Raw genomic sequence first — 12,012 nt, 5'->3', positions numbered from 1 at the left:
ATCTAGAGATTTGCAGTTTAATTTTTTCAAATCCATTGTCTCGTTTTAATCTCTCAGAAATCCTGTTAGGTAATAGGGCAGCTGTTGTTATTCCTGTTTTATAGATGAGGAAACAAGCTCCCAGAGGTGATTTACCTTGCCCAAAGTCATTAAGGAGGTGAGGAGGGCAGTGGGGAACTGGGATTTCTTCAATATGGAGAAGTCCCTCCTACTCTGGATAGACAATTCATTCTATAGTCTTAGAGTTGCCTGGGCCCCTGAGGCTAACTGATTTGTCCATAACTCTACAGCCAGCCATAGGCAGAACTTGGACGCAGATGTTTGTTACTCCAAAGCCAGTCTTGTATCTGCCATGCCTTCCTGCCTCTCACCCAAGGTCAGGCTGCCTAAATGACAAAACCTCTCCTAGAGCCCAGGGCTCCAGATGCCAAATGCATTACCCTGTATCCACTCCAGGGGTGTGTGGGCCAGGGCAGGAGACTACGGATGTCTGTTGTTAAGCATTTTAAGGGTTATAATCAGTCGTCATATTTGGGGAACAGTCTGTCCTTAGTGACACGAGTTCAGTCGTATCAGCCTAGTGCCTCCTGGGGCTCCAGTGATCTTCGCCTAGCGTGACCTTGCTCAGTAAGGAAGACTCACTATGGACAACGAAGGGCCTGCAGTTGCTCTTCACGACCGAGTCGGTGCCAGGATGTTCCGTGATTCTGTTTGGTTGTCTTGTTCCTCTTCTTTGCAAACTGGAAAGTACCACATAAATGGGTGAGCACGTTAAAATTTCAGACAGGTGCAGAATGGCTCTTGGTGTACAAGTTTACTTTGATTTTTCAGAATGGATTACTTCCAGTTTGTTAGAGAAGGCTTCTTTTTCTGAATGGGACAATATTCTGATAACCTGGCATAGTGAATTAACATAGACATTTTAGTGACTTCACAGTAGCTCCCGTTGTCAGGTTGGTGGGACGATAGATGGAGTCCTGAACTTGGAATCAGGAAGATCTGAATTCAAATCTGGCCTTAGAAACTTACTAGCTGTATGGTCCTGGGGAAGTCACTTAACCTCTCTCTGCTCAGTTTCCTCATCTGCAAAATGGGACTGGTAATAGCACCTCCCTCCCAGCATTGTTATGAGGATAATATGAGATAATATTTAAGTGCTTTACAAACCTTAAAGTGCTGAATTACTACTCCTACTCCTACTTACAATCCTCTGAAGTGGATTATATAAATATTATTGTCCTTTTTTTTTTTAAAGAGAGGAAAAAAAGGTGACTTGCCCCAGATCAGCCAGCTGCTTAGTTCCTGAGGCAGTCAGTCAACAAGCACTACACTGTGTGCTGGGTTCTATATAAGTGCTAGGGAATACAAAGAAAAAGCAAAACCTCCTGGCTCATGAGGAGCTTACATTGTAATAGGGACCTAACATGCTTAAATGGGTGCATGAAGGAGTACATGTGCTGAGCAGAGGGAGGGCAGCCTCAGAAGGGAAGGCGCTGGGACAAGCTTACTACAGAAGGTGGCGGTTGGATTCTCTTGAAGAAAACCAGAGATTCCAAGGGAAAGGTAAAGGAGGAGAGCAATCCAGAGCTTCAAATGTGAGCAGCAGGGAGGAGAGCAGTATGGTTAGACCAGAGAGTATGTACACTGAGGGGAGTATTGTGTAAAAACGCTGTAAAGGTGGATAGGTAGGTACCGAGTTGCGAAGAGCTTTAAACACCAAGTAGTTTATATTTGATCCTAGAGTTCATAGGGAACCAGTAGAGTTTATTGAGCAAAAGAGTGACGTGATCAGACTTATACTTTAGGAAAACCACTTTTGGCAGTCTTGCAGATAATGGAGCACAGAGACTTGAGGTCTGGCGCACAAACAGAAGGTGATGCGGGCAAGAAGTGATCAGTGCCTGAACCATGATGGTGGTTATGTGAGTTTAGAGAAGGGGGCATATGTGAGAGAGAGTGTGGAGGTAGCAACAACAAGGTTTGTGCTAGTGGGGCATATGGGGCTAATGAGAGTGAGTAGTCAGGGATGACACTCAGATTATAAACCTGGGTAACTGGAAAGATGGTATTGCCCTTGATGGTTATAGGAAGTTAAAGAGAGAATTGAGTTTTAGGGGAAAGATCATGAGTTCTGTTTTGTACATGTCCCATTTGAAATACCTACAGGATACTCGGTTTGAAATATATGATAGGCAATAGTTGGTGGTGACAGACTGGATGGAGCTTAGGAGGGAGACTAGGGCCTGGAGGTTATTTGCATGGAGATAACAATTGAACTTATAGTTGATGGTATGGTTCCCAAGTGAGAGTAAAAAGAGAAAAGAAGAGGTTGCCTGGCAGAACCTTGGTGTATACCCAAGGGGGCTGGATATGTGGATATTGAACTAGTAAAGGAAACTGAGAAGTAGTTAAGCAAGTAGGAAGAGAGCCAAGAAATAGCAGTGTGACAAAAAACCCAGACAAGAGAGAGTGTGAAGAAGGAGATGATTGTTATGTAGATCTGGGAATTATCTGCATAGAGATGATAGTTGAAACCATGGGAGCTCAACAATTGAGAGGGTGTAGAGAGTAAAAAGGAAGCAGGTCAGGGACAGAGTCACTAGCCCACAGTTAGTGGATGTGACGTGGATGGAGATCCAGCAAAGATCGAAAAGGTATAGTCGGATACAGAGGAGAGAACCAAGAAAGAGCGGTGTTAGGAAAACCCAGAGAGGATGGAAAAGTGGTCATTGGTGTCCGATGCTGCGGACAGCTCTGACGGGATCAGGTTTGAGAACAGGCCATTAGATTTGGCAATTAAGAGACTGTTTGAAGAAGGCAGTGTCATTTGAATGATGAGGTAGGAAAGGGCAGGGGAGGTTTGGATGAAAGTGGGAGAAGAAATAAAGGCATCAAGTATAATCCGCTATACACAGGAGTTGAGCTGAGAAGAGGAAGAAAGATACTTACTGGGTGATAGTGGGGATCATAGGCTATTATGAGGGTTTTTTTTTTTTAAACATTATTAATTTTTTATTTCTTTTTTTAAAAAAAATTCTTTTTAGATTCCAACATTTACTTCCATAAGATTTTGAGTTTTAAGTTTTCTCCCCCTCCCCAAGATGGTGTGCAATCTAATATAGGCTGTATTTACACATTCATATTAAGCATATTTTCACATTAGTCATGATGTAAAGAAGAATTAGAACTGATAGGAGGAACCACAAGAAAGAAGAAACAAAACAGAACAACAAAAGAAAAGGAGAGCAAATAGTATGTTTCCATCTGCATCCAGACTCTTTCTCTGGTTGTGGATAGCATTTTCCATCTTGAGTCTTTTGGAGTTGTCTTAGCTCCTTGCATTGCTGAGAAGGGCTAAGTCTATCAAAGTTAGTCATCACTCAACGTGGCTGTTACTGTGTACAATGTTCTCCAAGTTCTGCTCACTTCACTCAGCATCAGAGCATACAAGTCTTTCCAGGTTTTTCTGAAGTCTGCCTGCTCATCATTTCTTATCGCACAATAGTATTCCATTATATTCTATACCACAACTTGTTCAGCCATTCCCCAATTGATGGACATCCTATTAATTTCCAGTTCTTTGCCACCACAGAAAGAGCTGCTATAAATATTTTTGTACATGTGGATCCTTTTCACATTTGTATGATCTCTTTGGGATACAGACCTAGAAGTGGTATTGCTGGGTCAAAGGGTATGCACAGTTTTGTAGCCCAAATTGCTGTCTAGGATGGTTGCATCAGTTCACAACTCCACCAACAATGCATTAATGTTCCAATTTTCCCACATCTTCTCCAACATTTATCATTTTCCTGTTTTGTCTTGTTGGCCAATCTGATAAGTGTGATGTGGTACCTCAGAGTTGTTTTGATTTGCATTTCTCTAATCAGTAGTGATTTAGAGCATTTTTTCATATGACTATAGATAGCTTTAATTTCTTCCTCTGAAAACTGCCTGTTCATATCCTTTGACCATTTATCAATTGTAGAATGACTTTTATTCTTATACATTCAGCTCAGTTCTCTATCTGTTTTAGAAATGAGGCCTTTATCAGAGACATTGGCTGTAAAAATTGTTTCCCAGCTTTCTACTTCTCTTCTAATCTTGGTTGCATTGGCTATGTGTAAAAACTTTTCAATTTAATGTTATCAAATCTTGTGAGGGTTTTTTAAGAACAGGAAGACCTAGGCTTGTTTGTAGGCTACAAGGAAGAAGCCAGTTCGATAGGGAGAGATGGAAGATTAGAGAGTGGGGATGATAGAAGAGACAGTCTGCTGGAGATGCAACTAAGAATACCTGTAGAGGGATTGATCTTCTCAAGGAGAAAGGACATATCTTCATCAGAGATTGGAGTGAGTGATAAAGCAGGTAGTGGGGGAATGATGTTAAGAATGGGAGATGAGAAGAGGGAACTGGCAGATGGCCTCAGACTTTTAAATGAGGGATGAGGAAGAGTTCTCACCTGAGAGGGTGGGTGGAAGAGGTGTTATGGGAAACTTGAAGAGAGAAGAGAGGGTTTGGAATAACTTCTATAGTGACTAGGATAGAGAATCCATCTGGAAGGACTAGAAGGATAGCCTTGCTGCAGTGAGGGCCCAGTTGAGATTGGGTAGCATAAATTTGTGATGGACCTAGTCAGTGTGGTTTTGTGACTTCCTCTAGCTCTGTTGAGCAGCATGTAAGAAGGAGCGCTGGAGGGAGATGTTGGGAGTGGTCTGGGGTTGGGTTTTGGCAAGGTGTGATTAGCAATAGGAAAAGGAAGCAGGAGACTTGAGAGTATAGTGGCTATCCCAGAGGTTGAGGTTGGAAAGGGCTGGACAGTAGTGACAGAGCAGGGGTAGTGATGGCCTGGGAAAGTACTGAGGAGTAGAGGGATTGGAGATCACGGTGAGGATACAGAGTAGGGATAGGGCTCACGAAGCATAGCAAGAGACAAAATAATAAAAGGTTGTCCTCAGATAAAGTGGTATGAGGGAGTGTATGGCCAGTAAAAGGGAAGGGTAGCCAGAGATGCAGCTACTTCAGGAGGAAAACAGGTCTCAGTGAGTGTCAGAAGATAAAGGGAATGCGAGAGGAAGAAGTTTAAAATGAAAAGAAGTTTGCTAATTGTGCAATGGGAGTTCCATAGGGTTCAGTGAAAGGAGCAGGCACCTCTGCAGTGTGACCTTAGGGGGGTGAAGGTGATGGGGTTGGGAATGAGGAGTTATTCTTTGGCAGTTACAGGTTCTGTACCACTGTTATGAGGAGAGGGAGATGGGGAGTGAGATTATGATAATCATTTCTGAAATGGGTCTGGACACAGTACCAGTGAATAATCAGAGACCGCCTGAGAAAGGCAGATGACTAGAAGGTTCAGGCCTTGTGGGAGGCTGTGTTACGTCCTGAGAGGCCTCAGGAAGCCCACCTTGTGGCAGGTACAAGCAGGGGGTGGGTATGGCCAGGATCAGGGAAGGGAGGTAGTAATATATCCAGGGGCCCAGGCTTGTGGCAAGAGTAGGGCCTCGGTAGTGTTGTGTCATAGAGGGCCTCTAGACACTGAAGCAAGGAGACAAGATGGTGGCCTGACCCAGGGCCTCCACTTGACCAGGACTGGTACCCAGTCCCTTGTTCTTTCTATACGGTTAAAAACTGTTGGGGCAGGTAGGTGGTGAAATGAATGGATTGCTGGGCCTGGAGTCAGGAAGAGCTGAGTTCAGATCCAGTCTGAGATACTTAATGGCTTTTGACCTTGGCAAGCCATTTTACCATTATTTGCCTCAGTTACCATAACTGTAAAATGAAGATATTAACAGCATCTACCTCTCAGGGTTGTCATTATGATCACAGTGTGTAGTGAGGATCAAATGAGATAATATTTGTAAAGCACTTAGTGCAGCATCTGGCACGTAGCATGTAAATGCCTGTTCCTTTCCTTTCTTTCCCTGTTATCTCTAGTGTGAAGGCATGCAGATATCACACCCACTCGCTCCTCTTTATGTATGTTTCATCCCACTCCTTCACCTGTATAAAGAAATGTGCACATTTTCCTCCTGAAAGCTTCCCATCCCCCAGTGGATTGAGCTAAGACTTTGGGGACACCCTGTCTTTGCTGGTGGCTTGGCTTAGATTGTGCTTTTCCTCAAAAACACACCTCTTCTCCAAACCTCCCTGTTATTTTGGAAGGTACTACCATCCTTCCAGTAACCCAGGTTTGTAATCTCGGTGTCCCCCTCTATCCTTCACTCTCACTCACCTACTTACAAAACTCCAACCAAATATAAGCTTTGCAACCTGGACCCTGTCTCCCTTTCTAGCCTTACACGTTATTTCTCTCCCCTCTCCCCCCTTTCCTTCTCCCCTTTACTCATCTTTTTTTCTTTCTCTCTTTTGCACTAGCTGTCCTCCATACCCAAAATGCATTGCTTCCTCACCTCCATTTTCTGTAGTCCTGGGTTTTTCCTCCAGATTCAGCTCAAGTGCCACCTTCTCTGTGAAGCCCTTTCTGATGCCCCCAGCTGAGAGTGCCTTCCCTCCCCAAACTGCATGTCTCCTACACGCTGTTATGTTAGGCATATACTTACATATGGACGTGTTCTCCTCTGTTAGACTGTAATTTCCTTAATGCCAGGGACCTTTCCTCTTTCCTGTTTACCTTTTTAATGCTCCTCTTGAGTCTTTCTGTCTCTGGAATTTAACACTGTGCCTGACCGTTTTAGGCTCTTGGTACATACTTGGTGATTGATTGCTGATGGAGTTGGAGGAAAATGCAAGTAAATCTGGCAGTCATCAAGAAGAGGGGATGTAATAGAAAGCACAGAATTCAGAATCACAAGTTTGAATCTGAGGCTCTGCCCCTTCTCCTTGTGACCTCAGCCAATGTCACTTATCCTTTCTGGGCCTCAGTTTCCTCATCTGTGAAACAAGTGGGTAAATGACCTCGTAGGTCCCTTCTAGCTTTACAGAGCTGTGGTCTCTTTTTGCTGTGGCTTGACTGAACTGAGTGTGTACATGCAATAGAAATGCTTTTATAGCTGGTTAATTTTTTTTTTAAGTTCCATTTTCTGTCCAGCCATATAATTTCTTAAAGCATGCATCTTGTTAGAGTAAATGGTCTATTATCTTGCTTGTAATCAGCATAGCACTCGTAAAAGAAAACTGCTTGTAAAATACATGGGTAGATTTTTGCCTTATGACAAATCTGTTTCTGCCCATGGAACCTTCAGAGCTATTCAGTTGAAATACCACATGGGTAATTATCGATTTTTATTTAAACTTTTATAAGGGTTCAGCTGCATTCCTGGAGGGGAGGGGGATGAGGAAGTTAACTAGTGTCTTATTTCAGAGGGAGGCTATTGACAGAATAAATGGCACATTAAAAATAATGAGCGGGCACTCGGGCATCATGAGCAGGGTGTGATGGCTGTCCTCTGGGATTCCAGCTGCCACCACCCCGTTCTCTGACAGGGAGACCCTCTCCTGGCTTCCCACCTTGTGAGGCAGGTGCCACTCAAAGCAAAGAAGCATCGTGGAGAGATTTTGATGCTCCAGGCATCTATTAAAATCTTTGCCCTGTGCTGGATGTCATGGAAGATACAGAAGTGATGGAAGCCGTAGACCTTGCCTCAGGGACTTCATACTTCTGTTGGGAAGACAACCTGTCCATTTATTTATTTTAATTTTTTTCCCCCAATTTCATGTAAAGACAATTTTTATCACTTTTTTTTTTAAATTTTGAGTTCCAAATTCTATCCCTCCCTCTGTCACACCCTCCCCGCTTGAGGCAGCAAGCAGTTTGACATAACTTATACATGTGTAATCATGCAAAATGTATTTCCATATTAGTCATGTTGTGAAAGAAAACAGACCAGAAACAAGAAAAGTAAAGAAAGTTGAAAAAAATTTGTGCTTTGATCTGCATTCATCTTCATCAATTCTTTCTCTGGAAGTGGATAGCATTTTTTATAAGTCCTTCTGAGTTGTCTTAGATCATTGTATTGCTGAGAATAGCTAAGTCATTCACAGCTGATTATCGTCCAGTATTGCTTTTATTGTGTACGATATTCTCCTAGTTCTGCTTACTTCACTTATCAGTTTGTGTAAGTCTTTCCAGGTTTTTCTGAAAGCATACTTGTCATTTCTCATAGCACAGTAATATACCATCACAATCATATGCCACAACTTATTTAATCATTCCCCAGTTAATGGGTATCTCCTCAATTTCCAATTCTTTTGCCACAACAAAAGTAGCTGCTATAAATATTTTTTGTATGTATAGGTCATTTTCCTTTTTTTTTTTTTTTTTAATTTCTCTGGGATACAGACCCAGTAGAGGTAATGCTGGGTCAAAGGAATGCACAATTTTATAGCCCTTTGGGCATAGTTCCAAATTGCTTTCTAGAATGGTTGGATTAGTTCGAAACTCCACAAACAGTGCTTTAGCGTCCCACATCCCCTCCAACATTTGTCATTTTCCCTTTCTGTTATATTAGCCAATCTGATAGGTGTGATGTGGTACCTCAGAGTTGTTTTAATTTGCATTTTTCTAATAGTGATTTAGAGCATTTTTCACATGACTATAGATAGCTTTGATTTCTTCATCTGAAAACTGCTTGTTCACATCTTTTAACCATTTATCAATTGGGGAATGGTTTGTATTCTTATAAATTTGACTCAGTTCTCGATATTTTGAAAAATGAGGCCTTTATCAGAGAAGCTTGCTGTAAAAATTTTTTCAGTCATGATGACTAACTGTATATTTCCTTCCATCCTATTTTTTCCCATTTATCATCCCCCTGTCCCTCCTCAAAAGTGTTTTGCTTCTGACCACTGCTTCCCTCAGTCTACTTTCCCTTCTATCAGCACCACCACCCACTTCTCTTATCCTCTTTCCCTCCTATTTCCCTTTAGAGTAAGATACATTTCCATAATCAACCGAGTGTGTATATTATTCCTTCTTTGAGCCAATTCTGCCATCCCCATCCTCATATTCCCCTCCACTGTAAAAGCTCTTTTGCACCTCTTTTATGTGAGATAATTTATGCCATTCTACCTCTCCCTTCCCCCTTCTCCCAGTGCATCCTTCTTTTTCACCCCTTAATTTTATTTTTAGTTATTTAATCATAGTCAATTTATACCCATACCCTCTGTCTACTATTCTATATACTATATACTCTATACTCCTCCTAACTGCCCTAATAATGATAAAGTTCTGAGGAGTTACAAGTATCATCTTCCCATGGAGGAATGTGAACAGTTTAACTTTATTGAATCTCACATAATTTCTCTTTCCTGTTCACCTTTTTATGTTTCTCTTGAATCTAGTATTTGAAAGTCAGTTTTCTATTCAGCCCTGGTCTTTTCATCAGGAATGTTTGAAAGTCCTCAACTTCATTAAACATCCGTTTCTTTCTCGTGAAGGATTATACTCACTGTTGTTGGGTAGGTGATTCTTGATGGTAATCCTAGCTACTTTGTTCTCCAGAATAGCATATTCCAAGCCCTGAACTCTTTTAATGTGGAAGCTGCTAAATCTTGTGTGAGCCTGTGAGTCCACAATATTTGAATTGTTTCTTTCTGTCTGCTTGCAATATTTTTTCCTTGACCTGGGAGCTCTGGAATTTGGATATAATATTCCTGGGGGTGTTTCATTTTGGGATCTCTTCCAGGAGATGATCTGTGGATTCTTTCCATTTCTATTTTACTCTCTGGTTCTAGGATATCAGAGCAGTTTTCCTTGATAATTTCTTGAAAGATGATGTCTAGGATTACTTTTTGGTCATGGCTTTCAGGCAGTCCAATAATTCTTAAATTATTCCTTCTTGATCTATTTTCCAGGTCAGTTGTTTTTCCAGTGAGATAGTTCATATTTTCTTCTGTGTTTTCAGTCTTTTGATTTTTGTTGTTTCTCAGTGTCTCATGGAAACATTCACTTCCAGTTGCCCAATTCTAACTTTTAAGGAATTATTTTCTTCAGTGAACTTTTGTACTTCCTTTTAAAACCATTTGGCCAATTCTACTTTTCAAGGAAGTCATTTCTTTATTGAGTGTTTTTACATCTTTTTCCATGTAGCCAAATCTTCTTTTTCAGGAGTTGTCTTCAGTGGATTTTTGTGCCTCTTTTATCATTTGACCTATTCTGTTTTTAAAGGTGTTATTTTCTTTAGTATTTTTATGTGCCTCCTTTACCAAACTTTTAACTTTTTTTCATGATTTTCTTGCATTACTCTGATTTTTTTCCAATTTTTCCTCTGCCTCTCTTATTTGATTTTTAAAATCCTTTTTGAGCTCTTCTAGGGATTCTTTTTGGGCCTGAGATCAATCCACATTTTTCTTTGAGGCTTTGGATGTAGCTCTTTTGACCTTATTGTTTTCTTCGGAGTTTGTGTTTTAGTCTGTCCTGTCACCAAAGTAACTTTCTGTGGTCAGGTCTTTTTTTGTTAATTGCTCATTTTCCCAGCCTATTTCTTGACTTTTAACTTTATGTTAAAGTTGGGCTCTGCTCCTGGGGTGGAGGGGGCACTGTCCCAAACTTCGAGTTTTTCATGCTGCAGTTTACAGAGCTAGGGGTCTGTAAACTTTCAATTCTTCTGAGGCAACATGATCTAAGGAGAGATGTGGTCACTGTTCTCCTGGCCTGTGCTCTGGTTTGTGAGTGACTACAAGCGCTTTTTTCTGTCTTGGGATTTTAAACATGGTCCCCCCTCGCCTGAGGCCACCCCCTGTAGTGTGCTAGTACTCCTCCTTGCCTTGGGACTACACCTTAGAACTGTATATGGGCTTTGAAGATGTACCTATTTCTAGCTTTAGATTAACATTATTATTAACATTAACCAATTAACATTGTCTTTTTACTCATGTTTTACAGATCCGACCAGTTATTGAAGAAACCTTCCCTTTCTCTCAAGTTCCCCAAGCCTTTCTGAAGACAGAAGGTGGACATGCACGAGGAAAGACAGTGGTTAATGTAGTTTAAGAAAAAGAAAATACACTGACTGTTGATCAACAGATCTCACACTTGTTGTTTGCCTCTGGCATATGCTCCCATTTCCTTCCTGACTCTCCACATTTATCAGAGGTTTAATGAGCATGAGTTTTGATAGTTTTCAGGAGATGAGGGGAAATGTCTTTACGTTTCCCTGAGTCTCTAGCCACAAGTCTGATTTAAGTGTTCCTGACTTAGGATTATTCACTGTCCACATTAAGTGCTGCCAGAATGAAGCTGAACCAGAGCTGACTGCAGCTGCTTCTTCCATCATGTTCTTTGTGAAGCTCCTGATTCATTAGGTAATAGGAGTGCTCCAGGGAGAGGCAGGACTTCTGCCCTGAGATGGCCTCCAGGAGGCTCTTGAAGGAGCCCTCAACTGTAGTAACTAGTGCTCAAGGTCTCTGCTCTGCCCCTCGCTCCCTGGGGTCAGGAGGCAGGCAGCTGAGAGAAGGTCTGACATCCCAGGGCTATCAGAAGGTGAGCAGGCATGGAATTGTGGGAGGAGCACTGGGTGTGGACTTCAGGAGTCCTGCTTCTGCCACTCACTAGTTCTGACCTGGGGCAAGTCTTTCCTCCCCTAAGCCCGTTCCTCTTCTCTAGGGACAGGAGTGGAGCTGTGGCTTCATTGGCATAGGGAGCTCCAGGATGAGGAAACTCCCTCCGTCAGTACAGGTAGCACCTTTCCTGTAAATTGTACAGCTTTAGAGAATTGTCTAGAGCACTGAGAGGTTAAGTGATTTGTTCAGATTTCGCACACACCAAAATTGGTCAGACTGAACTTGAATTCAGGGCTTCCTGGCTGTCAGGCCATTCCTCTATCTACTATACCATGCTTCCTTATCTGTAAGAGATAATCTTATGTGAGCTACCAATTTCATAGGATTATGAGGATCAGATGAGAATACATATAAAGCACTTTGTAAACTATAAAAACCATACAGTTATAAGTTGTTTTGAAGACTTTTTTGCAATATATGTTTTAATTTTTTTGTCCAAAGCCCCAAGCTTCTCCATCCAACAAAAATCCCTCCGTCTCCAACAAAAATATTCTT

At 41.8% G+C, this 12,012-nt stretch overlaps 1 protein-coding gene across 2 annotated transcripts in view; it reads left to right on the top strand.

Annotated features, from left to right (window-relative positions):
* Positions 1 to 11,918, top strand: part of RTN4IP1 (reticulon 4 interacting protein 1) — a 63,682-nt gene extending 51,764 nt beyond the window's left edge. For both annotated transcript variants that reach the window (XM_027855412.1, XM_027855403.1), the window contains exon 9: positions 10,841 to 11,918. In XM_027855412.1, the coding sequence (XP_027711213.1) occupies positions 10,841 to 10,948 (108 nt within the window). In that variant the 3' untranslated portion in view covers positions 10,949 to 11,918. The remainder of the gene's footprint in view (positions 1 to 10,840) is intronic.
* Positions 11,919 to 12,012: the final 94 nt, after the last annotated feature.

The sequence above is a fragment of the Vombatus ursinus genome, unplaced genomic scaffold (assembly GCF_900497805.2).
Source record: "Vombatus ursinus unplaced genomic scaffold, bare-nosed wombat genome assembly UNPS02000582.1, whole genome shotgun sequence".
Taxonomy (NCBI): domain Eukaryota; kingdom Metazoa; phylum Chordata; class Mammalia; order Diprotodontia; family Vombatidae; genus Vombatus; species Vombatus ursinus.
This window is presented reverse-complemented; position numbering and strand designations above follow the sequence as displayed.